A 27,740-nucleotide genomic window follows, 5' to 3' on the forward strand; every position below is an offset into this window, starting at 1 on the left:
AATAATTTTTATTTAACCATTGAGAATTATTAAGAAAAATTAATAAAAGGAAGACATTTCTTGTACCTTGAACGTTGGGGAGAGATAGTTTTTCAGAAACCAAAATTTAACTGGTGTTTTTGTATGGCGTAAAACAGAAAGCATCATAATTCTGTGAAAACATAAGTCTATAATAAACAAATGAATACACATGTCATTGTATTTCAACTATACCTAAAAAGGTGCTAAAACTTTCTAATTATAATGTGTGTTATCCCAGTTCAAGCAGCAATTTCTGTCTAGTTTTAATAAATGCTTTAGAAAGAGTATGTGTTCAAGACCACTTTGAGTCAGATTTATTTGATCCACACCGACTAAGCAAAATTAGAAGGAACACTTTTAAAAGTGGATCCTCTAACAAGTTTTTTTCTAAGACAGATGCCTGACAGAATTAAAGTAACTATTAATACCATATGTTAACTTGGCTACTGAGATGATTTATTTTAGAAATATATTGGCTGAGATTAATAGGTAGCTGAAAAGAAAAACAGCGGGAAAGAGAACACATAGTTCCAGTTAAGAAACTTCTGAGAAAACCCTTGATAAATGTTAAGAAAGTCCGGGTATGTGGAAAAAGTTAAATAACTATGTTGGGTTCAATTTTTTCAGAAGTGTAGCATTTGCTGGTGTAACCAGATAAGCAACACCTTATGAATCATATGAACAGATTAAGTCTGCCTTAAAAATCAAGGAATAATAAGCCTTGAAATAAAGAAGCATGGAGAATGTTTTAAAATTAATTTTTTTCTCCATTAAAATAAAGAAGTCTTTTCCCTTATGAAGGTTGTTGTGGGTTGCTTATCAAAGACTCCTGAAGGAAAAGAACGATGAATATTCAAAGTCAGTCAGACCTACTAAGAAATAATGATTAAACATACATATTACTACTTTCCAAATAAGTATGCATGAAAGAGTTGTGAAATTCCATTTCAGGATAAGAAAATCACTAAATCTGACACCTGTACGTAAATAAAGAAATCAGAAAAGTAACAGAGATACAATTGTACTTCACCGTAAGAGTTCCTTCAAAGTAATTATTGCCTACTGAATAACCCACTGAGCTATAGGTAAGGTCATATATATGCATATAGTAGTATTCACAGTTTGGACAAAACATAAGCAGATAGAACTCTAAAGAAGTCAGTGGTGTTACATCTTCATAAAGAGGCTGAACTTCATCCTCTATGCTCACAACTAGCCCATGCAATCATGAAAGGCATGAGGAATATTTTTTTTTCTCCAGAAAAGAATGATATTTTTGAACATCTATACATTGTATCACTTTGTCTTCAAAGAAAGCTGAATTTGGTCCTCACTGTTTACAACTTTTCTACGTTTTAACAATTTATTCTTTATGCTTGGTTAAAAAAGTTAGCTTTTTTAAATTGCTTAACTTTAGGATGAACATCTACAGTATCTCTATGAAATTCTTGTTTCCCTTTTACCTTTTCTTACCTTAAAAACCGTTCATATAAATGGCCTGAAGCAACTGAAAAAATGTTAAGAATATCACTTTTCTTTTCCATCTCTTCTACTGGCATTTCTTCTGAAAAACTGAACCCCCCCCCCCAAAAAAAAAAAATTATAAAAGTATATATTCTGTAGAAACAATATACTATGACATTACTGTTCAGCTTGTAAAGAATCAAAAGTCAGAGAATATACAAAAGAAACACCCTACAGTAACTGAATACAATTATATTCCTCTTCCACTGCGCATGCCTATAATACTAAAATCTTTTGGGAACAACACCTCACCTTGCATGTCATCAGTACCCGGTCATTCAGGACAAATTATGGAACAATTGCAATTTTTTCTATCAAACAGAATCCAAATTGACAAGAACTCAGCATTTCAGCAAAGTAGAAATCAGAAATACACAAAGCCAAAATATCTTGAGGAACCAGTTATTTTAAAATCAATAATCATTATTTTTCAAGCTTCACCCACTTGTATTTCCTATCACAAGAACCAAAGCATTTTCCTGAGGATGTCTGCACGGCCATGTAGTTATACCAGGGTTTCAAGTAGCATTTGATCTGAATGATGATGGGTGAAAACATACTCTGAAATACAGACTGGACATAACAAAGATGGCCATGCCAGGTAAAATCACATATTTAGTGACCAGTACCTTGTTCTCTATAGTGGCCAACAGCAGATGACAAGGCCAAGCAATAGTTGTATTTCCGAGAATACTCTCACAACATTCGGTGGCCTGTGGTTAAAGGCATATCCTGTGCAAGAAGTGTTTTTTTCATAATTCTTGCTGGATTCTTCCATGAATTTGTCCATTTACTCTCCCTATAGTTACTGTAGATCTTCAAAGTTAAGTTATCAAGGGATTTTCTGTTTCTTCAGATATTCTATGCCTCTAAGACTGAAATCTTTTTAAATATCAGAGTCTACCAATACTTGTTCTTTAATCACGTGTGCCTTCCAGCACATACAACTAAGGGAAAGATAGCTGCAGTTTCCCTCAGAGAGATGTTTTACAGATCTCTGAACTGCAAAAGCTGCCTTAGCCAAATTGGTTACAGCATGGTTTGATATTGTTGGAGATTCCCTTCAGTACTCCTTTTTTGAGGCAAAGACGAGCCTAGATTAAGTGAGCCATTTCTATTCATTTCACAGCCAGAGACCTCAATTTTCCAGATCCTTTTAGTTGAGACTACAACTATCAGGAAATGTTTTTTCATGTGTTTAGATATGTTTTAAAAAGTATAAAAATAAATCTCTCTCATAAGCTTCATGGAACACATAATACAAGTCTCAGATTTACAAAGCATTTAAAGGATACATATCACTCATAATACAAAGCTGGAGACTCATAAGGCTGCAATGTGGTAAGTGGTGTCAAGACACTAACGAATGTTTTGAGAAACTCAAGTTTTCACTCAGGAAGAGCAAAAGGAGACAGCACAATCATACCTGATGAGGACTATGGCAAACACAAAAGAAGGACATAAGTGGAGCAGCAATGACTGTACGGAGTGACATCTCCAGAGAACACATCTCCTCAACATGGAGTTCTCACAGGCTAAAATAGGCTGTAGTTCACATTCCTGAACATCCTGTCTTCTTTCTTTCTGCCTTTTTTGGCCCATTTCTTACACCTAGTGATAGCAGGACTGAAACACTGTCCCATTCTTTATAACGCTACTGTCACCACGTGTGATTACAAAGACAGATGTGAAAAAAGAAAATCAGTTTCTGATGCAGGGATCTTGAATATATTGATTATGCCAGTAAGGTGACATGGGAAAAGCAGTCAATTGCAGGGGGTCAGTTCAGTTACGAACAGACTTGTGTGCTGTGGTATGCATTTGCGACATGTTGCACATAAGAACACATGAACATTCCTCTAATGAGAAGTGTGCTAACGGGATATACTTTTCATTCTGTGATACCAGAGAGGAAGGGCCTTTATTTAACAAGTTCCTAGATAGGAAGTAGCTGACAGACAAACCACAGACCTCAAATCATGCTCCGTATAGATATGCTGAGCTATAACCTTGAATGGGAAAAATCAACTCAGACCCTTATTGGGTGAGGAACTTCAACAGCCCAGTCAAGTGCTGAGCCGGACACATGTTCATGAAACAACCCACTGTGAAATAAGGCTAGACCTGAAACATCATGAGACCTCTGACCTTGTAACCTACTTGGAGGGAGCTAAGGTTTTGATGACTTCTTTTTTTTTCTTCTACTTCTTTCACTGCAGCCAATTAGTGGGAAGCTTGAAGATGAGGAAAAGTTCCTTTGACCAACATCATTTTGGGAGAGAGGCCACCTTTATGCAGAAATGTGGGTGCATTTCCCTGACCTGTGGCTTCAGTTAGAATTTTTGAGAGTTGCAGTATGACATTCTGGGAGGCTTTCTGAATCTGGTCAATATTGTAATAGTAAAATCATCTGTGGTTAAACGGAGGTAAACAACAAATCAGCAACAGGGACTCAGACAAAATGTCCAGGTACTTATGCAAGACACAAGATGGGTCTGGTCAGGAGAGAAGATAAGCTGAAACAGAAGCTAGTCCTGGATCTAGCAACAAATATGTTTGTGTTGAGGATCAATGGGAGTCAACTGTTTACTAGATAAAGTAGACCTGCTATGCCTTTTCTTTATCGTTTTTAGATGTCTTTGTGACCCACAACCAGGGTCAAGGCTACTGAAAATGGAAGAAAATCTTTTTTGAGCCTTGCAGCAATCCCTTGTGGCCAGAAAGTCTTCATGGTATGAGAAAAGAAGGAATGACAAAAAAGCTACTCTCCTTAAATACCTTTTCCTGAAATTATCCCTTTTGTACTAGCTGACTTACAGTCCAAAGATGTTCTTTTCTTCTGAACAATGGAGGAATCAGAGTTTACTTCTGTGGTAGACCTTGAATGATCAAAGCTACTTAGATCTGAGGCTGATCCGATACATCTGCCCCATGACTAGTATTGCAGCTTCTCTTTTCTTCTGAGGCAAAGAGGTCCATGACTACTTGGATTAAGTTGTTTATATAGTCAAGTCACTGAATTGCCACTGAATATAGTTGTCAATGAATCAAGTCACTCAATTGGCAGTTACAGAACACATTATTTTCAGTTCTTTGCCATAACAGATAGACAGCCATGACAGCTTAGTGTTTCACAGCATACTGCAGAAACAAACGCTGTGTTGGAATCAGCACACAGGACTATTTCCTATGAACTGGACAGTATTGGGGTAGTATCTTCATAACATAAGTGATTTGGAACATAAGAACATAAATTTCATAGTTGTCTGTGGAAACAAGGTCTTGCAAATTAAGAGCCAAAAGACAGTCTTGAAGATCCTGAAAATGCATTACAGTTGTCACATTAAAACAGCAGCTGAATTTATTATGTTATCAGCATTCTGGATTAAAGACCCAAACTCATTTTTCTTCAGTGTTAAGAAATATTGAGAACAAATGACTCAGCAAGTCATTTGGAATTCAGCCAGTAGTTGGAGCACTCCCACTTTCAACTAGAGAACATTATCTTTTTAAGATATTTCTTGTGCAAAATGTCTCTGAAGAGTTACAAGGAAGGAATGTTAGGAAAGCATCTAGGCCATTGTTTCTCAAACATACTGATCAAAGGTCATCTGACTGAAATACTCTTGAAAGGACATCTAACATGTCTCAGAAAATGATATAACACTCCTATGTTCTGACACAGCATGGATGTACTAGTCTATTAAAAAAAGTCAGACTTTTTTTTTTTTTAAACAAAGATGAAACATCCTTTTTTGCCATAACCTCATTCTAAAAAATGATTCAACAATTTCATAAGAATTTGTATTTTCAGAATAAAATTTGAATTCCAATTAAAAAAAACATCAGCCCAAACCAGACACCATGAACAGACAACAGAATTCTGAGCAACATTATGAGCACCTAAAAACAAAGGTTTACAATGGTGTAACACACATTAAATATTGCATTGTCATTAGCCCCAAATGATTACGTATTAAATATGCTTTATGTGTTTATTATTATAATACTTTATAATGAAGGCAAACTTTAAAGTAAAAGGTATTTGGCTGACAAATATGAAAGCATTTCTTGAGCTTTCATGAATTATATCAAATAACAGACAAGCAGCATCATAGCCTGCTTTTAGATGTTCAATTTGATATATCTGAGTACCACATAACTGGCTGAGATTTTCATACCGAGATTGATTCCCTGCCACAACAAAATAAAAGTAATGTTGATAGAGAAAATGAACAAGAACTAGAAATGGAAGGGAGCRACAAAAAAGAAATAAATAATGAGATATACCAGACATTATAGCTTGTCTTTCTTCAACATTTATTTCTATTATAAATCCCTTGGGGTAACACTGAGCCTTTTTATATATTTTTATCACTATCAACTAAGGAACACTTTTGCTATGCATAATAATAAGCACTTCCTGGAATGGTTAAAGTATAAGCAAATTATTCATTACCTTGTAACTGAGTCCCAATTTCCTTTTTCTTCTGTTACTCCATCAGTAAGGAGATCTTCATTCATTTTATCAGATTTTTTCTGTACCTAGTCATCAAAATAAATGAATACACATACTTTGGAAAGTTAGCTGATAATTACTATTTCAATTGTGATATCTAATTATGGTGGACTTACTAGTTAGCTGGACTAATATCTTATCAATTCCTATTTCAGTAAAATAATTACAGAACTGCCTTAAAACAAACTGTAAAAATGTTACTTCATATTTTTAAAGTATTTTGTACAGAACTTACTGTAAAGAGAAGCAAAGTAATCAATTATGAAAGACTAAATGGGGATTCCTATCTGAAATAAAACAGCATGTTCAAGCCCTCTGTACTTATTTATGCAAACAGTAACTAAAATTATGCTGAATTGTGGCTCATTTTCCTCCTTGATGAAAGATTAACTCATGATTTTGTGATCCGCTATCAGTTGACAGAGGAAAGGTAGTAGGGTGTTGCATCATGCAAGGAACTTGGAAGAAGGGAAATTGTGATTCTCATAACCTGTTCACAAGGAGAAAGTGACAAATCTGTCACTGAACCCATATAACTTATGCAATTTCTGCTGTTTTACACAGATGCTTAATAAAGGCTCAAAATTAATTTGTTGGCTGACTATACTCCTTGATTAAAAGATTATTATTTTTGAAACTCAAATAGTCAAATTAAGTGTTTGAATATATTCAGTTATACCCATATTATTTTCATTTGTTTATACTGTCAAGCTAACACATACAGATTTCTACTCACACTAAATCATGTGCCTTTTTAGCTAATGCTTCTGAAGCCATATCCTAGATATGACTGAAGTGATTCTATAGTTCAACTGAATTTAAATCAGACATGATATAATGTATATATTCTAGTTATTAGCTTAACATGCATGACCTTTCACTTAAAATAATTTTCCTATTTTGACCCAAATGGTACCCTTTTACCTTTTCTCTGTGGTTTAGAGGCAGGCTCTGCACCCCTCACAGAGAGTTACAAATTTTCTCATGGTTCTGGAAATTTTCAGTTACAGGAGTGGGGAAGAGACTCAGGAAAAATATGTGGCTTTCTTATTTCCTCTTTGTATTTATGTTTACATTGCTTTCTCTCCCTCTCAAGGTCTAAAATTAAGATGTAATGTGCCAAGCGCACCTACACAAAACAAATCTTCACAAAAAAAGTAGAAGACATGTAATACTGTGAGGTTCTTTCTCCTTAAAATAATTTATGTTTCGTTATCTATTTTTGATGTATCATGAAGAATGAAAATAACGGAATTTCACTTACATAAATTTGGTAACTTAGAGTAGAATTTAACACTCCTAATTTTAGCTTCCAAAAACTTTAGCATCTAGACTAAAATATTCATTTAACACCCCCACCTCCACTCCCTAGTCATTGGAGACAACTGGGTGGCTCTAGACGGGGGTTCATCCCCCTTATTTTAAATACATAATTGAGATTGGATGAAAAGTCCTCTGGACTGTCTTCCTCCTTACACTGACCGCAGAGGGACCTTAAGGCAACTAGTTCAGACTACACATCATACCTTAGACAGATACACATATAGCTTAAGCTAGATGAGATGAATCCTATACATGTTATGCGCATGAATGTATTTTTTAACAACTGTTTAATGATTTTCCATGCAAGTAGTGTAGCCCAAGTGGATTAAATTAACTACATTAATTCACACATCCCTTCTCTATTTAATTATACAAAATCTAAAGATTATATTCCAGTATGCATCTTCCAATTAAATATAGCCTAAGACATGTGAGCATTATTCATGTTTGATATAAAAAAACAGAACAGACAGAAAGGATCTCTTTACATACTTGGACTTTGATAATTTTGCTTCTGAAGTTGTTTAATACCACAATAACATCTGCCAGGTCAGCTACAGAATCTGTTCCTTCATGGCTGTGAGGGGAAAAACACCATGCAAACATACTGCCTCATTAACACATGCATTATCACTTGTGCTTAATTACAGTATAAGGTTTAGGACTGTTGATATTTACTGAAACAAAATTTCTTCACTTGCACCTAATTATATCTTAACCTTAGAACCTTTCTGAGTTTTATTCATCACTAGACATTGTCCACAGTTGTAGCCCTCACTTTTTAATTTGGATTTTTACAGGAAATTTTATCAACCAGTCAAGAAAACCAGACATCTAAAGCTGTATATTATGCAGGTATTTATTATACTAAAATACATTAAACTGTCTATTATTTTTCAAATACAAAAACCACACATATCCTAGAAATTGCCGCATGACTGCACTAAATCTACTTTTAAAATAAATCTGCTTTAAAGTCTGGGGCAAGCTGCACCACAGTGTTGAAATATTAAGATTGGCTTTCAACTGGTTGACTTTGGTAACTGTATCCCTACTGACATGGCTGCAGCAATGCAGCATATGCACATTTGTCTTACTGAATGCCAGTTTAAAGCCATTCAGGCATCTCCAAACTGTACTGCAGCCCACTGAGAAAGAAGTATGAAAAATGTTGCCATCTCTCTCTGATGTAGTGTAATAACATACTTCTCAAATCCCATAGTTTTTGTATCTCAGAAGCCCCTATACTTTCCCTTCAGTCGTTTTCTTTCTTTTTGCAGTATTAGCTTTTACTTGCTAAGACTAAATGGATGAAATACTGATTTCAGAAAGTAATCTGCTACCCCTTAGTCTTGACTTATTTTTGTCTAGAAAAGAGAACTATTCAAATTTTGCTTCAATCTGTTTCATGGTACTTACCTAAAAATGACAGGATTTTATACATTTACACACATTTTCTATTTAACTATTTTTTATAAAATGTGCCTACAGTCTCTAAGTTTCATGGAGATGGCTGATTCCTGCACAAAAGAATCTGCTCAGCATTATCTTGACCTCTCCAATCTCTTAGTTATATTTTCACACTTTTACAATATCACATATATGAACACTGGGCCAAGAACTGTCTTTTTATCACAGGGATATACAGTACTAAAAACAAAAGGGCACAGATCTCTACTTTAAATAAACTATGTGATAACAAGCTCTATAGATGGTAACATCAGAGCCAACCACAAACTGCTTTTTGCAAGGCAAGCAGCTGGCACAGTCAAAATTTTAAAGAGTGTTTTCAATTTTTTGTCAGTTTTTCCACAATTTTTTTCTATTGTTCACTAAGTTATCTCAAAATCTTCATGTTCTGAACTCTCTAGCTAGTGCTGCAGTTCTAAGGATGAATATAATCTTCCAAAGTCTTTACAATATTCTCTAAAAATATTTGGTTTGGCCATAAATTTAATAATTTAATCATTTAATAGTTTAATAATTTAATGATTTAATTTAACTTTGCCTCCCTAAATCTCTTCACTGGATCCCTCATTGTCAACTCCATCTTTACTCAACTCCAACTGTTTTCACTCTGTGTGATGTTTTCACTCGGAGTGATGAATTTCCAGCCTAATATGAACAATGTAATGAAGATAATGATAGTTACCATTAGTTACCCTGGATAGTTAATCCTGGTCTCAAGATCCAATTTGTCTGTTTCTCCAGTCACATCTTTGTATACTTCCCACTATCACACTACGGTAACAGCTTTTCTTGACCAAGTCTGTCTCTTTATTTCTAGTGAAACCAACTATATTCTCAATGGGTACTTACAAACTAAGATATTTCTTGCTTTTAGGTAAGTATCTTTCTGAAAGAAAATTGAGTCCAACATACTGTCCTCTAATCTTAAATCAGTGTGCTGAATCTTATACAGGACCTCTTCTTCTTTTCTTTGTCTCTGTGTGAATGATATTCTGGATGTTGTAATTTTATTCATGTACAGATACACATTTCACATGAGTGATTATGGGAGTAAGGTTCTGAATGTCAGCTGGTGTTTGCAAGAACTGGGATCATGATTTACAAACTCCCTTAACAAGTCCAGTAAGGAATGCTGTGTTTTGTCCATGAGTGAGGTACCTAAAGCACTCTTGGATGCTGTTAGCATAACTACTTTGTTTGTAAACTCACTGAAGGTAGGCACAGCTTCCTTTTTAAGTCTCTGCAAAACATCTTGCATATTGACTTCATTGTTGTATAATTGTTGTATAGAACTAAACATGTCTAGCAGACTAGTTAGGTCAAAACTTTGCTCTGTTTCAAAACACATAGATACTTTTAATATAAATGCATTTTAATTTTCTTCATGGAGAAAAGAACATTTAAGTTCAATAAATGAAGACCCTTTAAAATAACAATAATAATAATAATAAAAAAACAACAACCCCCACCTTGCCTAAATTACAAAAAATACAACTTTCAGTTACACAGTCTGCATAACAATAYATCCACCTTTCTTTTTCAAAATGAAATATTTAGTAAGAACTTATATGTTCTTATTATAAACAATTTTCTGCTAAGTCTTGATTTTGTGATACTTACCTAAGTTCTCCTACCAACATTACAAAGTTAAAGCTCAAATATGTAGCGCTCAGACTAAAATACTGCTGCAGAGTATATCAATTTTAGTATTGCTAGCATTCAGAGTTATTTATTAATTACAAATTCATCTACAAGTATAACTGCTTCAAATTAATGATCTTTGTTATAAGTAGTGTTTGAAAAAAAATGCTTATTCCAAAAGCTGTCTATTTACACAGACAACGAATAAATTACCTCTATATTGGATGCTAAAATGAGAGAAGCAAAATATGCCTTGAGGTGTGATACATGCTGTAACTTCAAAATCCTATTCACCCCTAAAACTCCTATGACAATGTACAAGCCTGTGCCTCAAAGAGAACAGGCCATCTTACAACTGAATGAGAGGGTATTACTTGTATACAAGAATAGAGAATATCTTTATATCCTGCAATACCTCTTGGCTAAATTTCATGCTGTCAAATTGTTGCTGGAGTTCTGGTGACATTTTGATATTACTAACATTGACATCACTAACAGCAACTCCCAAACATAGTTTAGCTGTTGTATTCTAAACCTGTGGTTTGTAATAATCAAATGAAATAAACATTATYGTTTATATTCTTCATCCCGTATTAATTTTACATAACTTAGCTGAGCTCATTTCAAGCTTATTGGTATTACTTCTTCTTAAAGAAAATCAGTAGTCTTAAAAAACTGCAGATGTTTTAAGTTCCCTTTGATTAAACCTAGAAAGTAGAGCAGTTTTGTTCCATTTTATTTCATTTTTCTGTTCAACAATAGCTTGCATGCTGCATTTTTTTCCACCATGATATCTTTTATAAATCACTTAATATATTTTAAGATTTGAATCTTAAACTAGACAAACGATACAGCTACAGTTGGTGGAGATTAAGTGAACTTCTTAAGATAAAGACAATTTTTTTCTGCTTTTGCAACACAGTGTGAGTGGTTTCTGGAAAAACATAAATTGAAAACTGCAAGGAAATGGGATGAACCTAACATGCCATTAACATTACTTCCTGAAACACTGAAATTGATGCATTAACTAAATAATCAAAACAGCAAACATTCATCTTTTTTTTTCATTTTTTAACAGTAGCTGGTGACTAAACATCATATGAATCTGTATGTTCCTGAAATCTGAGTAATAATAAATATCATATAAGGAAATAGACCTGTTTCAGCCCACAGAATTACAGGGAGAAAAAAAAACTGAATGGAAACTGAAATAAAACAATGTTGTTTCTCTAGAAGGAACCAGATCCAAAACTTCAAGAGGAACCATAATAAGTTACAGATCTATGCTGTCACATAAAACATGAGAAAAAGAAGATGCTAAGGAATATTTGGAATGACAGCTAGCATATGTTCCTTGTGGAAGCTGACCATGGAAATTACAGCTCTGTAAGCCCCATAGGTGGCACCTAAATGCCAGTAACTGCAGTACAATATGACTTTTCTTTCCACACACAGGAGTTTCTTTCAAGAGAGATGGTGCAGTCAAAACACAATCAGGGTACAGAATCAGTCCAAGGAATTGAAAAGTGCTTCTAAGTCCCTACATTAAGGTGCAACCACAGTGATTCTTAGATGACTAAAAATCACGCTGAATTGATTGAAGAAAATGCCTAGAGTTGAAATGAATATAATGCTTCTGTTCAAAAGGGATGCTACTCATAAATAATACTGCTTTCAGAGGCACCCTCAGGGCTGAAAAATTCTGAGAGGGAAATTGATGGTACTTGCTCAAGCTGATCAAGACACTGTTGGAGGGTTAGGTATGCAATGCTACAGGCAGACATATTGGTGAATCTACACGTTAGGTATATCAGGAATATCAAAATATTAATCAACAAAAATGCTAGAGACATTTCTACAGAATTTAGTGCAGATGGTTGCATGATAATGCTAACCATGCTCTGAACTGACAGGGCAGTCTGGTAGCTGTGTAGCTATGTGGTAAGAGATTCTGCCAGTGTCTAACCTAGCTGAGTGCCTTAGGCATATTACGTATTAACGTATCAAAATGGATTCAAGTATAGACAGAGTTTTCAAACAACTGCTTATTTTTCCATAGCAGACATGCCTCTTCAGATCTTACAAGATTTTCTAGATAAGATATCAAAGAGGAGTGAGATATTGTTGAGTTTCAACACCAAGAACAAAGCAGTAAATGAAACGTGTAGAAAACAATCTAGTTGGATAGATAAAAATTCATCTCACAGAGCACACACTGTTGTATTTCCACAGCAACTCTGACCATGTCTTGATTCCATATCAAGATGTGACAGGACTCAAGGACTGGAAGGAAACTACAGTGCACTCTAGTGTAAATGTGCACATTTTTTGGAAGTCAGCATGTGGCCTGTATGCACCCACTGAAACAAGAACTGTAGGGCACCCTGTAGAACACTTGTACCCTAAAATGTTTGTCCACAGGTTTGTCAGGGAATGGTCACCAAAGACTGAAAAGAATTAGAGGTATGGGGGCAATAAGGGAGTGCTCCAGGGAGAGCATGATACAGGAGGCTCTCCCACTTCCCCTGAGAAAGTGGCATGACTGGTGGCTCATCTCGGGTGCCTGTCCATGAATGCACTCAGGACGGGAAACAAACATGAGGAATTACAAGTTTCACAGCCAAAAAGCTATGATCTCATTAGGATCAGAGAGACATGGTGGGAGAGCTCCCATGACTGCAGTGCTTTGATGGACAGATGAAGGCACCTTAGGAAGGACAGACAGAGAAGTCAAGGAAGAGGGTTTGTGCCCAACACAAAGGAGTGGGCTGAATTCATAGAGCTTTGCCATGGAACAGGGAGCAACCCCATTAAGAGTTTATGGGTAAGGATCAAAGAGAGCAAGGCAACATTGTTGTGGGTGTCTTAAGCAGGCTGATCAGGAAAAGAAAGTAAATGAAGCCTTTACAAAACCAGAAGCAGCTTTACTAACGTAGGCCCTGGTTCTCTTGGGAGGGACTTCAGATCCCAACATCTGATGGAAAGGCAACATGGCAGGACACAAGCAAAGACTACCAAAGTGCGTAGAGAACAGTTTCTTGACACAGGTGAATGACACAAAAAGTAGGGGAGGCTTTCTGCTGGACTTGCTACTCACAAATAAGGAAGAAGGGATAGAAGGTCAGTGGCAGCCTTGGCTTCACCATGAGATGGTGGAGCTTATCATCCTGAGAGAAGTGAAAAAGGCAAATAGAATTACAGCTTTGGATTTCAGGAGAGTAGCTTTCCTCTTGCTCAGGGACCTGTCCAGGGTTGGCAGGATCCCTTGGGAGACTGTCCTGAAGGGTGAAGAGGTTGAGGAGAGCTGGTTGGTCTTCAAGCACAACCTCCTCCAAGTACAAGAACGGTCCATTCCAGTGGGCAGAAAGTTGAGCAAGTGTGACAGGATGAAAAAGACACTGACATGCTGGAGGGAGCCCAGCAGAGGGCCAACAAGACAGTTAAGTTGAAGCACAATATATACAAGGAGAGGCTGAGAAAATCATGTTTGTTTAGTCTTAACAAGAAAAGACTAAGATGGTATCTTATGGTTGTCTTCAGCTACCCAAGGGGAGGTCACAGAGAAGACAGAATCAGACTAAACTTGTAAGTTCACAGTGAAAGCAGAAGAGGTAATAGACACTAGCTGCAAAAAGAGAAATTCTGATCAGATATTAGGAAAAAAATTTCACAAGAAAGGTGGCAAACACTGAAACAGGTGGCCCAGAGAAGGTGTGGAATCTCCCATCCTTATAGATACTCAAAACTAGTCTGGACAAGGTCCTGAGTAACCTGATCTAACTAGGAAGTCAGACACTACTTTGAAGTTGGTAGTAGAAACATATGCAAATTAATGCATGTGGAAAAAAAGAAACCTAATGATACTTATACAATAAGTAGACCTAATTAACTCTTATTTCCCAGGAAAGAGATCTTGGAGACTGTAGATCTCTGTAGTTCTCTGTGAATGTCAGCTCAGTGTCTAGCAATATTGAAAAAGGAAGATAGGATGCTAGTATTTACTTGAAAATGAATTGAGAACCAATCAGGAATTTAACAATGTTGTTGTGTAAATGCATGCTGCAACCACAACATGAATGTGTCTTTCCTCCTGGTCGCCCCTCTCAAAAAGATAGAGCAGAACGAGATAAGGCACAGGTAAGAGCAACAATGATGATCAGAGATAGGGACGGCCTCTGCAAGAGGAAAGACTGTGTTAGGACTTTTCAGTTTAGCAATGAGAAATCTGAAGGAAAATAAGAAAGAGGTTTATAATATTATGAACACAAATCCATCCACATTTATTACAGAGAAATAATTGTATTTATGTCAGGTAAATTCAAACAGAAAACTAGATGTAGAGTGGATTAGTTCCTTCTTCTTAATAAAACATGCCTTTAAACAATACTTTGAAAACTATAAACCAGTGAATATTTAGTGCTTCAGCTTTATGCTATTTTTCAATTATGGAAACAAAAGTGATTTCAAATTTTAAAACACAGCATAGTATAGTGTAAATAGAACAGATGTCTAATTAGAATGGAGAATTTGCTGAAGAGAACAAAAAAGGCAACTAATATTAAAAGGATGTTGAAAAGATCAAGGCTTTAAACAAAATATACTGCCTCAATGATGATTTCAGAAGAAGTGCTAGATATTACAAAAACATCCTCACAAAACAACTAGTCTGAAATGAAAGACAGTTATCTCTGTTCGGAACCAGAACCTGATTAAAAACAGTATCAGGCCAGAATCATCAGTAAAATTGCACAGATAAATCAAGTCTGGTCTTGGAACTTCAGAATTTGTGATTCCAGGCAGAAATAAAAATTTGTTATGGTATTTAGAATATCAGGAATATAGTCTGACTCCTATCACATACAGTCTGTTTTATTTCCAGGCTCTCAATTTACACATGCAATTTTAGATCATCCCCAAAGGGATTATACAGAACACTTCTTTATTTTGCCACTTAGCTATGCAGAAATATAGTAAAATTGTAGCTATTGAGCTCTACTTTACCAAAAATCCTCCTGAAAAGGGAGACTTTAAATGTTAGTTTTAGGTTTTATAATTCCTCCCACTTACCCTTCCAGCAAATAAAGGTATTTGTTATCAACTTTAAATGATCATTTGCCTCTTGTTCTACTGTTGCATGTTATTTTTGTTTGTTTTTCTTCAGTAATTTCAGAATTTTTAAAAATATGGTGCATTTCAACCAACTCATTTATAAGGTATATGTATGTGTTCTAAAGATAGATTACTACTTACGAAAAAACATGATAAATCTCTTTGGATCTTCCTTCACGCAATCTCAGTGTCCAAGCACCTGGATTTGCTTTCAGCTGAAAATATCCCTATGAAAAAAAAGAAACAAAAAAAAAAGAAAGCAGTTCTGTTAGCTTTTCAAAATCCATCATGTACAAACACAAACATCGATTATCCAGCATTCAATACTGCAGCCAAACTTATTAACCTAATGCCATGCTAGCCTTGGAAGTGATGCAGCCAAGTATCATCTTTCCTTTATGTCCATATTAATGTCTCTTAGTGCTCCATTTGTTTCTAGCTGAAATTGAGATGTATACAAAATCTCCATCTACAATAACAAGTAAGCAAGCAGTAAAGAAATTAACTATTAAACAGATCCTAGGATGAAAAGTTTCTTTGAAAATTAAAATTTTTGTCTGGAACAACTTTCCTAGTCAATACAGCTCTTTCCCAATTTAGAATCACTGCACACAGCTACACTATGTGAATCCCAGACAAAACAAGGGATGGAACATGAAGAAACATTAAGAGTTTCGTCATGTTGAACACCTTCTAGTATTGAGAAAGTAATCAGTATTCATGTAAAAGCCAAAGATTCACATTTTGTTAAATATGTTATTCCTTATGATACAATTTTCACAAAGAACAGAGAATGGCAGATGGCTAACAGGTCCTACATGTCAAAATCAATATTTCCCTATGAAATTACCTTAGCCAATACAAAATTAACCTTTCACTTCAGAAATAACAAGAACTTCTGCTCTACAATAGCCAAGTACTAAAATGGAAAATATTTTTTAAAGAAAAAGAAAAAGAAAAAGAACAGACTAAGAATTTAAATTACATAAGAAAAGATCATTTTTCTTCTAATGTTTTTATTTGCATTTTAAGCAATCATTATAAATGCTTGTTTTCAGTCTCATAGTATCCGGACGACTTATATAGCCCTCATTATTAAAAATTCAATATGATTATTTTATTATTTTAAATGATATGACAATATGATTAAAATGATATTATATATTATAAATCTGCGTGGTGTTTTCAAAATACTGCTTTCTGGATGTGTCTGCTGATTTCTATTAAGTATAAAGGAAGCATTGATGATTAGCCTGAATTAGATTCCTAACTTTAAATATGTCTAAAATTAGATTACAGAAATCCCACTTGGCAGCATTAATTGGCATTTTCAAGATACAATATTTTCCTGTAGTCATGCTTTTCAAGAGGGAATTGTTGGCTGAACTGGAGAATGTATCTCAATTAATGCACAGCATCCATAAAAGCAAAAAATATTGGTTCAATGTCTAAGTTCCTATCCAGAATCAAACATTCCAGACCATGAGCTAAAGGCAGAAAGAAGGTTCTAACTAGACAGTATTTTCAAAGTAATTGTAAGTAGTAAAGTTTCTCTTTCAAAAATTGGTGCTGTCAGAGATTTGTATTCACTGGAAAATGCCTAGAATTGCAACCAGCATAGAAAATCATCTCAAAACAAGGAATGTCTTGCTCCAAGTAAATCTAATTATTAAGCTATTCATTATCATTTCAAACTTTGCAGGTGCAGTGATAGGTTGGTCAAACAATACAAATACAATAGCTAAAATGCAGTAAGTATGACAGAATTCACTAGGCACATAGTGATCTGTTGTGTTAAAGCTTTTTTTTTTTTTCAAAAGCTGACTCACTGGGCTGCACATGCATTTTTCACTGAAATTTCTTCTTACCTCAGAATCCCATTTTTTAATCTCTTCTCCCCCCAAAATTATATGATCATGCTGTCCCATTGCTTATGATTCCTATCTTTTACCTTGTGCAAGAACAGAGACCAAAGTTTTCAATAGCTCTAAGAAACACACATTTCATACAAAACCCAATTTCATACAAAAACAAAGGAAACATATATATAACTCTTATGAGACCTAATGCAGATACAGATTATTTGATGAAGAAAAATGTAGCACACCTCAGTGTTACCTGGAGGATCTCACACTGCCACCTAGCACAAATGCTCAGGTTTTCTTGCATGGAGCTTTTGAAAAGTATATTTATAGGCCATGTGTTTCTGAACAAGACACAAACATGAGTTTACTGTCTGTGCTATATTACCTACTAATTAGCAGGATACTAACAACAAAAACAATTATTTTGGATGACCAGAGAAATTCTCAGGTGTGGACTTGTCCCACTGATGTTTTAAGCACTTAACTGAGGCATCCAAAATAGGCGCTTTCTTTGCCTGGACCCTTATGTGACAAAAATGGTTACCTTAATCAGAATATAATTCATACCTTACGTTTGTTGGTGGAATCTCCATCTGAAGATATCTATTTGCTATCATCAGCTTAAGGCAACTAGATTGCTAGTTTAGGCACTTCAGTTATGAGTCTAAAATTAGGCTAAATCCAAACCTATCCTGGATCAAAACAGGAAAATAAGCTGGGAAAATTAGAGATGTACTTTTTCTTTTGTAGATGATCTCAATTCTGGAATAACTATTGTTACTTTTAACATTTCTAATTTGCAACCTAGAGGAATGGATTTAAAGAACAAGAATCTCAAAGAATTTTCATGAAGAGTGTGCAATTGGGATGACTATTTCTGTACTTAATACTTACCAGATTGGCCATCACAATAGTATCAACCCTGACAGGATTATTCTTTGTGCCCAAAGTGAACTGTAACCCTCGAGGAGGTTGTCCAGTTGTCATATCAAAGCAATGTCCTTCAAGCAATATATATTCTAGTTCATATTCTGCTGTAACAGTCCCTTTTATCTGTAGAAGGAACATTTAGTCACTAAAATATGTATTTTAACTAAGTGAAAAAGCAACATATTACAACAACAGACATCTTGAGTAGAATTTACCTCAACTAACTTTAACCGCCAAAAAGAGAAAAGCCCTTCCAGAGGGAAATTCACTCAGTTTACAATTGGTATCCAAGATAGAGAGGACCAACCACTCTGTAGAAGCACCTCTCTCTCTACATTGACTATGAAAGAAAACTGAGACTCTCAACCTTTGATTTTACAATACACTGCTTAAAGGCATAGTTTTAGTGGATTAAACACTTTCAGTATTTTGCATAAGTCTAGTGACTGGAACAAATTTAGTGACTTTGAAGCTGAGGAATTAAAAATATAGTAGAACAATTCCTGAACTAAAAAAGGGTCAAATGTATTTTAATTTGAATTAAAAAACAGCAATATATTCAGATTTATTTGGAAATACACCTATATCAACACTATTACTACCAAAAATTAAAATATTAAAAATTAAAAGGAAATAGAGAACACACAGTACCCCTTGTTTAATTGCTCAAAAAATGAATACTTTCATAAACATTATAAAGCTCAACATAGCAGATAAGTTGCTGTTACTTCTATTCTGCTTTCTGATGTTTATTATTTCATTGCTTTCCTCTGAGACTTATTTTTAGAAGAGAAAATACGAAGAAAGATGATGAAATTAGAAACAGACTGATCAAATAATCAATTACCATAGTAAGTATTTCTGAAAAACAGAGACAAAAATCCCCAAAGATTTCCTTTCCCCTCTTGATCTAAAAGATCCAACATAAGTTTTATAATGTTTACAAACTGTCACTTACGTCCTGCAAGTGAATGTTATCAAGATCACAGGAACTGTTCACTGCTTCAACCAACCAGCTTTCAGGAGTGATCATGTTTAGAGTCAAAAGGGGTGATTCTGGCAACTCTAGGAATTTTGCCAGAGGTTCAGAAGGAAGGTGTTTGTTGATTCCGTAAGTTAATTCTGGTTCCAGAACAAACCGATAGAAGCTGTTGAAAATAGAAGTGTTCAAAAAATACATTTATTAAAGTATGAAGGCTGAGTTCCAAGTAAAAAGTCTTTCAAAAGTATTTTTGATTACATTGAACAATCAACAAATTAATGATGTTTGCAGGCATGGTAGTTTCCTGTTCTTGAGAAATATGGTCAAATCATACCTATACCACCTCAAATGAGTTGGTAGATGAACACAGAAGAACAATTCACTTYTGACGATTTTGTCCGGGAAAGCACAGGTCTCCCACTTGCATTCTCAACGGCTGGGAAGGTAAATGCCCAAGAGGGGCATCTAAACATCTTGAATGTGGACAGTCTTGGCTTCTAAGAATCTGTCACTAGACTAAGCAGAAGCAGCAATCTGCTAAAAGAAGTGTCCTTGGGAACACAGTTCCTGACACTAGCTGCAGCAAAACAAGAGAGCAGAAAAAAGGAGCAGTCTCTCTCTTCCTAACCAAATCTTCCCCTATTCCACAGGGAAAAGATCCCTGGAGCAACAAAATAATGATGATTTCCTTCCTTCCTCTACCGATATTTAACAAAATAAGAAGAATTGCAACAGAGAAGGAAGAGCACTGAAGATGGAGAGACTGAAAGCAACAATTAATGAGTACTTCATATAGAAAAAATAACATTTAATTGCTAAAAAAAAAAAAAAAAGTAAAAAGGTAAGAAAGAGTCAGCACCCATCACCAGGACGAAGAAAATTTTCCCACTAAGAATTTGAACTAGGGTGCATATGGATGTATTTTATATGCAAACACTGCTGTAAGAAAAATCCAAACTATCCTCAGGGCAGGGACCAGAATATTTCTTCCTTTCACATTTCCCAAGCCCATGGAAAGAACCAGGCATTAAAACCTGCAATGTAGCTAGCTTTAAAAGTGATCATGAGAACATTCACACAGGATACTCAAAAGACTGATGATGATGACACTGCCTTGCAATATATGAGGTTCAGCTCCCGTCCAACTGAGTAGAAACTAAGGCCTTGTGTTTTGTGGGCAAGTGGTTTATTCTCTAGTCTACTGGCTAAAGGGTAGGCTCTCTCTCATAAAAAGGATAGGTAAAATAGCTACCAAAGGGCTGGCAGTGCCTAACATTCTTCTTAGAAGGAAAGGAAACCTCTCTGGGGAGTTCACTTAAGCATAAATGTCTATAACTAAATAAGTCAACCCCGGTCTTTATAGCCAGTTAAAGAAACTTTAATTTAAGGCACAATTTTTAGGGTACAATATTCTTAATGAACTATAATGAGATCTTACGGTAACATCTCAAACGTAGACTGTACATTTAGTGAGATGAATTTCATCTCTAAATTAAGTGGACTGGATCTGTGAAATTCATTACAGAGTGAGTGGATTGTAAGAAGTGACTAAGTTAGGCAGACAATCTTCCTCTGAAAGTTTTCACAGGCATGAGAGACTCTCCATTCATTTGTATAAGAAATTTTTAGGTGAGATGTATTTGATGRACTAGATCAGTTTCCTGTGATACAACGCTTAGCATCTTAGTGAGACAGTACTTTAATTATGCACCTAAATTAGAATGTCTTTTTCTCTAGATAAGTTCAAACTGCTTCTGTAATCTTCAACATATATTTAAAGAAAATAACTAGTACAACAAATAAACCAGAAATATAAACCAGTGTTTATTTTTAAGGGAATATATACTGTTAAGGCTTTTTTCTAAACCAAGTGAGATGGCATACTTGTAAGAGCAGCTCTAAACTACTTACCTCTTCAGTGGCACTTCTGACAGATTAGATCTGCAGTTCAGAAACAACCTGAGCTTCATATTGATAATGTCTTTGAGGACCTACAGAAAAACATYCCATGTAAAAAATGGTTCTTGGTAATTATCCAACTTTAAAAACAAGCCAAAGTTATTATATGGTGATGTATCTTTTTGTCATTTCTCAGCTTCAGTAGATATTTTAAACATTTTAAAGTCCTACATATATCTGCGTATTAAGGGATGTTGTCAGTTATTTCAAATAAAGATTTGACCTTTTCTAAAACCGTGTGATTTAGCACATAATATTCTTGATATTCAAAATGTTAATGTTTTTCACTACTGATACAGTATTTTAAAGAGCAGCTATCCCCATCTTCCAATGCATGAGTAAATTATTATATTACTACCTCTTTCTTATATTATTTTCTAGCTTTTAAAGCACTTTAAAGTTTATAAGTACAGCACATGCTTTTTATTCAATAACTGAACTTAAAACAATGACTTTCCTGTATTCAACAGTTTACTATATACAACAATTTAGGAAGAGTGAAAGTTCAGAGAATTATTTTAATAATGTCAGCAATGGATTAATGATGAGTTAAACTTTCAAAATGTTTCAAAAAGTTAAAATATGTCTACTTTTTCTCAGTTTCCTGATCTGTTCCTATTAATTTCTAAAATACTATTTTTTTGGATGCTGTTATATAGGAACCATAGTGTTAGGATAGCATTTTGTTCTTATTTTTGTGAGCAATCTAACTTGTTTAAAATTAACAAAATCATTAATTTATTTGAAGTGCTCCTAAATACCTTTACCAAGTTATCTTCATTTCTGAGGTTTCTGACCCAAATTGCTTATTTGAAAGCATAACGCAGGTTTGTCTACCTTTGTGGTTATTATTAGAAAAATAAATATGATAATAAAGATAAATAAAAAACTGCTATCACTAAGGCTAAAATTACATAAYGGTAAGTAAACTAGGAATGAAACAAGACAATGATCTTCTTTAAATCTCTCTGTTAAGATAACCAGCATTTTTCTTTCTCCGGTTCAACCTATGGTTACACGTATTCTTTACTATAGTGCAACAACTTTACATAGTCCAAGGGATCTGTTCTGCTCCTAGCTTCTCATTCTCATCCTTTGTGACTCTGAAATACTATTACTGAAAAACTATTGAGAAAAAAAAAAAGACTAGGGAGTGACATAAGGATGAGAACAAGTGAAGAAAAAGAAATGAGGACCTCCTAAACCCACCTAAGCAGCACTGTTAATCAATACTTTTTCATATCCTCAAAAAGCTTATGAGATTAACATATTAATTTAGAATTAATTTAATTTTTCAGAATTAATTTCATTATACAATACCTGTAGCTTACAGCGTAAAAGTTACAAGTAAATCTTTTCCTAGACAGAGGAAGCTTGAGGAACAATTTGAAGGCAGAATAAAGTTTAGGAATTATTATAATTGTTGTCTGATCTACACTTTTTAAAGGCATAGCTATATATGCATATTCCATCCATACATTCATATCCCAAAACTAGTAGTTCATAATATTAAAAAAAAAACTAAGGAGCAAATAGTAAGAAGAAATTTTGTGGGGGCCATGAGCAAGAGGAAAATAGAAGTTTTAAGCCTAAAGGCAAACTAGCTGGCATTTCTGAAACCTGCTGGGTTGTGTGAATATTTGGACTGATAAAATACAACAAATGATGCAAAACAAGAGCATGTGGACAAAACTGGGAGGAGTAAGTAGCATTTTAAGTTTCCTTATTTCCAGAAATAAAGGAATTTTAATGTTTCTTGATTAATATCCTAATAAATAAAGCATAAAGAGGGAAAGTATTACTTAGGGTTGGCTACAGACCACCAAAATCAAAATAGAAGGCAAAGTGAGCAACTCTTGAATCATCTACCATTCAGAATAAAAAGCATTTGTAAGAAGTGCTACGTTTCATCTACTAAAGCATACTCTGAATTTTTAACATTAAAGATAATTTCCCAAATAAAAATGTTACATCCAAAATGATGGAAACCTATATTAGACTTTAGCTTCTGTTCCCATGAGTAATAACAATGTTAGTGGTACTTCAGCAATCTGGAATGATATTGTTTGTTGTATGCAGAATGAAGACCAAATCAATAATTTATGTATGCTTGGTGATCTAAAAGGGACAATTTAACACACCTGGAAAAAGCTAAATCACAAGGGAGAGAGTTTAATCAGAAACATGAATAAACATTAGAAACTGCACAAAATTGCTTTATCAGATGCTCAAACCAATGATGTCCAATCACCGAGAAAGAAGTAAGCACTGGTTTAAAAAAATCCAAAACCAAGAAAAATTGTGATTTAGAAGGGAAGTGAGGCAACTGTAAAAAATAAGAAAATCATAAATGAAAAAGAGAAAACCTGGTATTAGCAAAGGTAGAAACTGTAGGAAAATGGTAAGGAAAGCAAATATACAGATAGTACAAAACAGGATAAAAATTTTTTAAAGTAAGTTGTAAACAAAAAGCATCTAAGAAAATGGTATTTATTATTTGATGGAAGTATCAATAAAAAGGATGAAAGGCCAATATGTTCAATAAATATTTATATACCAGTTTTGAGAAAAAGACAAATGAAGTCTGGAGATGCTAGAGATGGGAATAAAACACTTTTTAAGCCAAAAATAACCTTGGTAGATGCTAAAAAAACAGCTAATAGAAGTTTAGAAGATGGTGGAAGATAGAAACACAACCCTCAATGAGTAGATGAAAAGATGTTTTTTTCAACAATTCTTAAAATGTAGCTGTATACATTAAAATAATTATCGAAGGGCTCTGCTTTCAGAAGGATCCTAAAGGACAGTTTTATAGTTATCATCTCGGAGATTTTTTTAATGGAGAAAATATACAATCTTAAAATGGCAAAAAGATTACCATAAATGATAAATAATGAATAAGGCAGCACGTACATTTCAAACAACTTGGTACACAATATTACCTTGCACAACCAACCCTTATGCATTTAATCATGGCCAAATGAAAAGTCACACATCCATGTACTAGACAGGTCTTCTTCTGGGAAGAAGTGACCTTGAAAAGGATTAAGTTATCATGCTAGATATTAGCTGATCATGAAATTTAGTACAGTATTGTAGCCAAAAGAATAATGTCATTCTTAATTAAAATTTCATAGGAATTTAAATAGGGACTCTCTAACAGGACTAAGACAACGTATTACCTCTGTGTGGCAGCACAACTACTTCTGGAATACTGCATTCAGTTCTGTTATTTAGACCTTATGAGGATATCAAAAGCCAGAGAGTATTCAAAGATAACACATGAAAATGGTTACAAGATTGGAAGGCATTTTTTACAGCAAGGTATTCCAAGAGCTCAGTTTGCTTACTTTAACCAAGAAAATGTTCAGGGGAGACTGGGAGGTTTGTTCAGACAGTATTTCATACTATTATAAATGACTGAATTACTTCAGTTTACATGGCATGAAAGTGATTTAAACCCAAGTTTCAGCTTGCATGTGCAATGACTTGGCAAAATGCATACTGTCAGTTACCATACCTTATCCGAAAAGCATTAACTCACTAAACCATGGTAATTCAACCAGTCACTGAGAACACTGTGAACAACACCATAATACGAAGCATATACACTGAAAACAAACTTTTATAATAGAATCCTCAATATAACTGACAAAATGATGAGAAGATGAATGCCTGCAGCATGGAGCTAAAAAAAAAATTTGCAATTTAAAGTCTGGGTTTAACAGTGAAGTTAATTAACTGCTGGAAAAAGCTCAGTAAGAACTGTGATGCATACTCAACCACTGGCAATATCTAAATTAGGATTAGATTTAAAAAATTATTTCTACTTCAAATGCATACTGATAGAAAGATGTTCTGTGACCTGTGTTATATTGGAAATCAGACTAGATTATCAGAAAGGGCTCCTTCAGAGGTTCCTCCTTACTTTATGAACAGAATAAGGAGAGGTTTCTCCCCTGAAAACAGAAAGAACAAAGGAAAAAGGCAAAAGATAACTGATAGAAAGAAAGAAAAAGTTTGATTTTTCTCTTAACATTTTTGAGCTCTTTGACTTAAATAGCTAGCTGCTGGAACAAGATAAAAAAGAGCAGGATGGTCCCAACAGTTTATATTGCTGGAGCAGAGAAGTTAGGCTAGGAAATCCACTGACTGAAGTCTGAGGGGAGGTAGTTTGTTCAATGGTACTATGAATAATATTTTTTCATATGTTTTTGGTGAATCATGAGCAAAACAACTCTTCCACTTTGTCCTCATCTTTAGAAGAAGCAAGTTCTCCCATTTTCACATTACCTTAGGGACCACATTTGTAACTTTAGGACCTATTAGCTGTTCCATGTATTCTGCTGACGGCTAATGTGGTCAAATCCTGGTCAAGCTAAGGTTAGTTTCTCAGGATCTGCTGTAGACAGTGACTGTTGTCTTGTCTGGAAATATTCAACACTGAGCTCTGGGACAAAAGTTTTTGAAAAATGCAAAAACAAGGGTTATATGAAAAGTATTACCAGCCTCTCCTTAGCAAGGATATAGAGCAGTTTTTAGGATAAAATCTACTATCATTTCTTAAAAACAGATAAAAGCCTTGGCTTTGTTCTAACACATTCACGGTCTCACTCATATCTCCCCTAAGCCTCAAACTGCYGCCTCCTCAAACTAGGCAGTAAAGTTAGCATGTAGGTTAACTAGTGCCATTTACTCCTTCTCAATTTCAATTGTGTTTAATATGAATAGATGTTTGTTTTTATTTCAAAAATATTATGAAAAAACTTCTTTGAAGTGACTATTAAATGACACAAGATAATATGATAGCATGTTTTCACCAGGGCAAAAAAAATCATAATGTGGGCACATTCAGCATGGACTGGGGCACCAATCATGTTCTTTGCTGTTGTAGTCACTACACAAACTTTGCATCATGAATAGTTACCATCATAATATATTGGGCACTGCTATGGTTATGTTGTTCAAAAAAGATCCTTTAAATATAAATATACCCCAGCCTTTAAAGTTTTCAGTATTTAAGTCACCTATACATATGGCAAGACAATCCAAGAGGCATCCATTTAGGAACTTTCAGTTCTGGTGTATGTCTGCATATTTTGTTTAAAATTCTTCTAGAAGGTCTGTATGCCTGACAGAGGTTGCTCTTCAGATAATCAGAATTTTCTAAATGTGCAGGTTAATTTAATTTGATTAGGAAAAAGAAACAAAATTAATTTGAAAAGAGCTTTGTCTGCATTAAAATATTTCTGATTTGTTTAGTTTCAATAGAATTTCATTATTATGTCTTCAGGGTTGGCTTCCTGAATAAGGCTATAGCTCCCATGAACCATGAAGCATCCCTGTTTGATAAATAAACTTAGTACATCATGGGAGTCATTTGCCTAGACATGTGTATTGCTCATCGGAGAACCTGCTCTAGGGAGAATGGAGACTTCTGAGCTGAGCTAAAGGGACCTTGAGGCAACTTATCATAACACAAACTTTTGGCTGAATGGAGAAACTTCTCAGGTTCCACAATCAAAAGATTTTCATTTGGTAAAATCAAACTTTCCTTTCAACTGAGAATGGTGAAATGGGAGATTTGGTTCTGGAGAAAAGCTAATATTTCAGAATCTCAGAACAAAAGTAAGCATTGCAATAGCAGAAATTTTCATGAAAATTTTAAGTGTATTGCTTAGCTTAAAGAAGTCTTTATGTATGAAGAGCAATTGGATGCCTGAAYATTCCATACAAAGAATAGAAAAGGGTATGAAAATGGAAGTTTTTATGAAACTTTCATAATTATTGTGAAAAAAAGATAAAACAGGATGCAGTAAGAATCAAGATACAGACTTCAAAATTCTAACAGACTGTAAAGAGAAGACAAAATTTACATTTTTATGAGAAACTATAAAGGAACTTGAGGTAGAATGGTATTTCGCAGCTAGTGAAGAAAGGAAATCATTTTAGCAGCTGTGATTCTAGGACAGTCTCTCTTTAGATGATCAATAGCTATATACAGTGAAAGATTTTTAGATATTCTTGGTACCATTAATCAACTGAGAAATACCCTTCCACGAGCTGAAAGGTTTATAGTCCAATCTTCTTGTGACGGTGTTATGGGCCAGATTTAGTCCACCTCATTTAGGTACTTTGGAAAATTCAGGTGCTTTTGTTTAATGGAAAGAAGCATATGCCTCTAAAGATTCTGAGATGGAAGATCCTTTCCCTGTAAGTTAGGCAGACATTCTCCCCCTTTCCTTCTATTGACTATAAAGAACATTTATGCACTTACTTGTAAGAGGACTGGTTCACAGGACATCTAAATTTTACTTGCAAATATGGTGCTTACAAGGACGGATTAAATCATCCCCAACTTTTTAATATAAATTTAAATCATCAAATATATATTTAA

At 34.6% G+C, this 27,740-nt stretch overlaps 1 protein-coding gene across 6 annotated transcripts in view; it reads right to left on the reverse strand.

Moving 5' to 3' along the window:
* The window catches only part of UGGT2 (UDP-glucose glycoprotein glucosyltransferase 2), a 107,094-nt gene that overhangs the window by 12,350 nt on the left and 67,004 nt on the right, over positions 1-27,740 (reverse strand). For 5 of the 6 annotated variants that reach the window (XM_026064081.1, XM_026064084.1, XM_026064085.1 and 2 more), the window contains 7 exons: positions 21,296-21,375; positions 19,361-19,550; positions 18,367-18,525; positions 15,749-15,834; positions 7,880-7,964; positions 6,005-6,090; positions 67-151 (listed from right to left, as the gene is read on the reverse strand). In XM_026064081.1, coding sequence (XP_025919866.1) covers positions 67-151; positions 6,005-6,090; positions 7,880-7,964; positions 15,749-15,834; positions 18,367-18,525; positions 19,361-19,550; positions 21,296-21,375 — 771 coding nt within the window. Of the gene's footprint in view, positions 1-66; positions 152-1,494; positions 1,594-6,004; positions 6,091-7,879; positions 7,965-15,748; positions 15,835-18,366; positions 18,526-19,360; positions 19,551-21,295; positions 21,376-27,740 lie in introns of all 6 variants that reach the window. The other variant, XM_026064086.1, reaches the window with a different exon arrangement.

Source organism: Apteryx rowi, unplaced genomic scaffold (assembly GCF_003343035.1).
Source record: "Apteryx rowi isolate R43461 unplaced genomic scaffold, aptRow1 scaffold_209, whole genome shotgun sequence".
Lineage (NCBI taxonomy): Eukaryota > Metazoa > Chordata > Aves > Apterygiformes > Apterygidae > Apteryx > Apteryx rowi.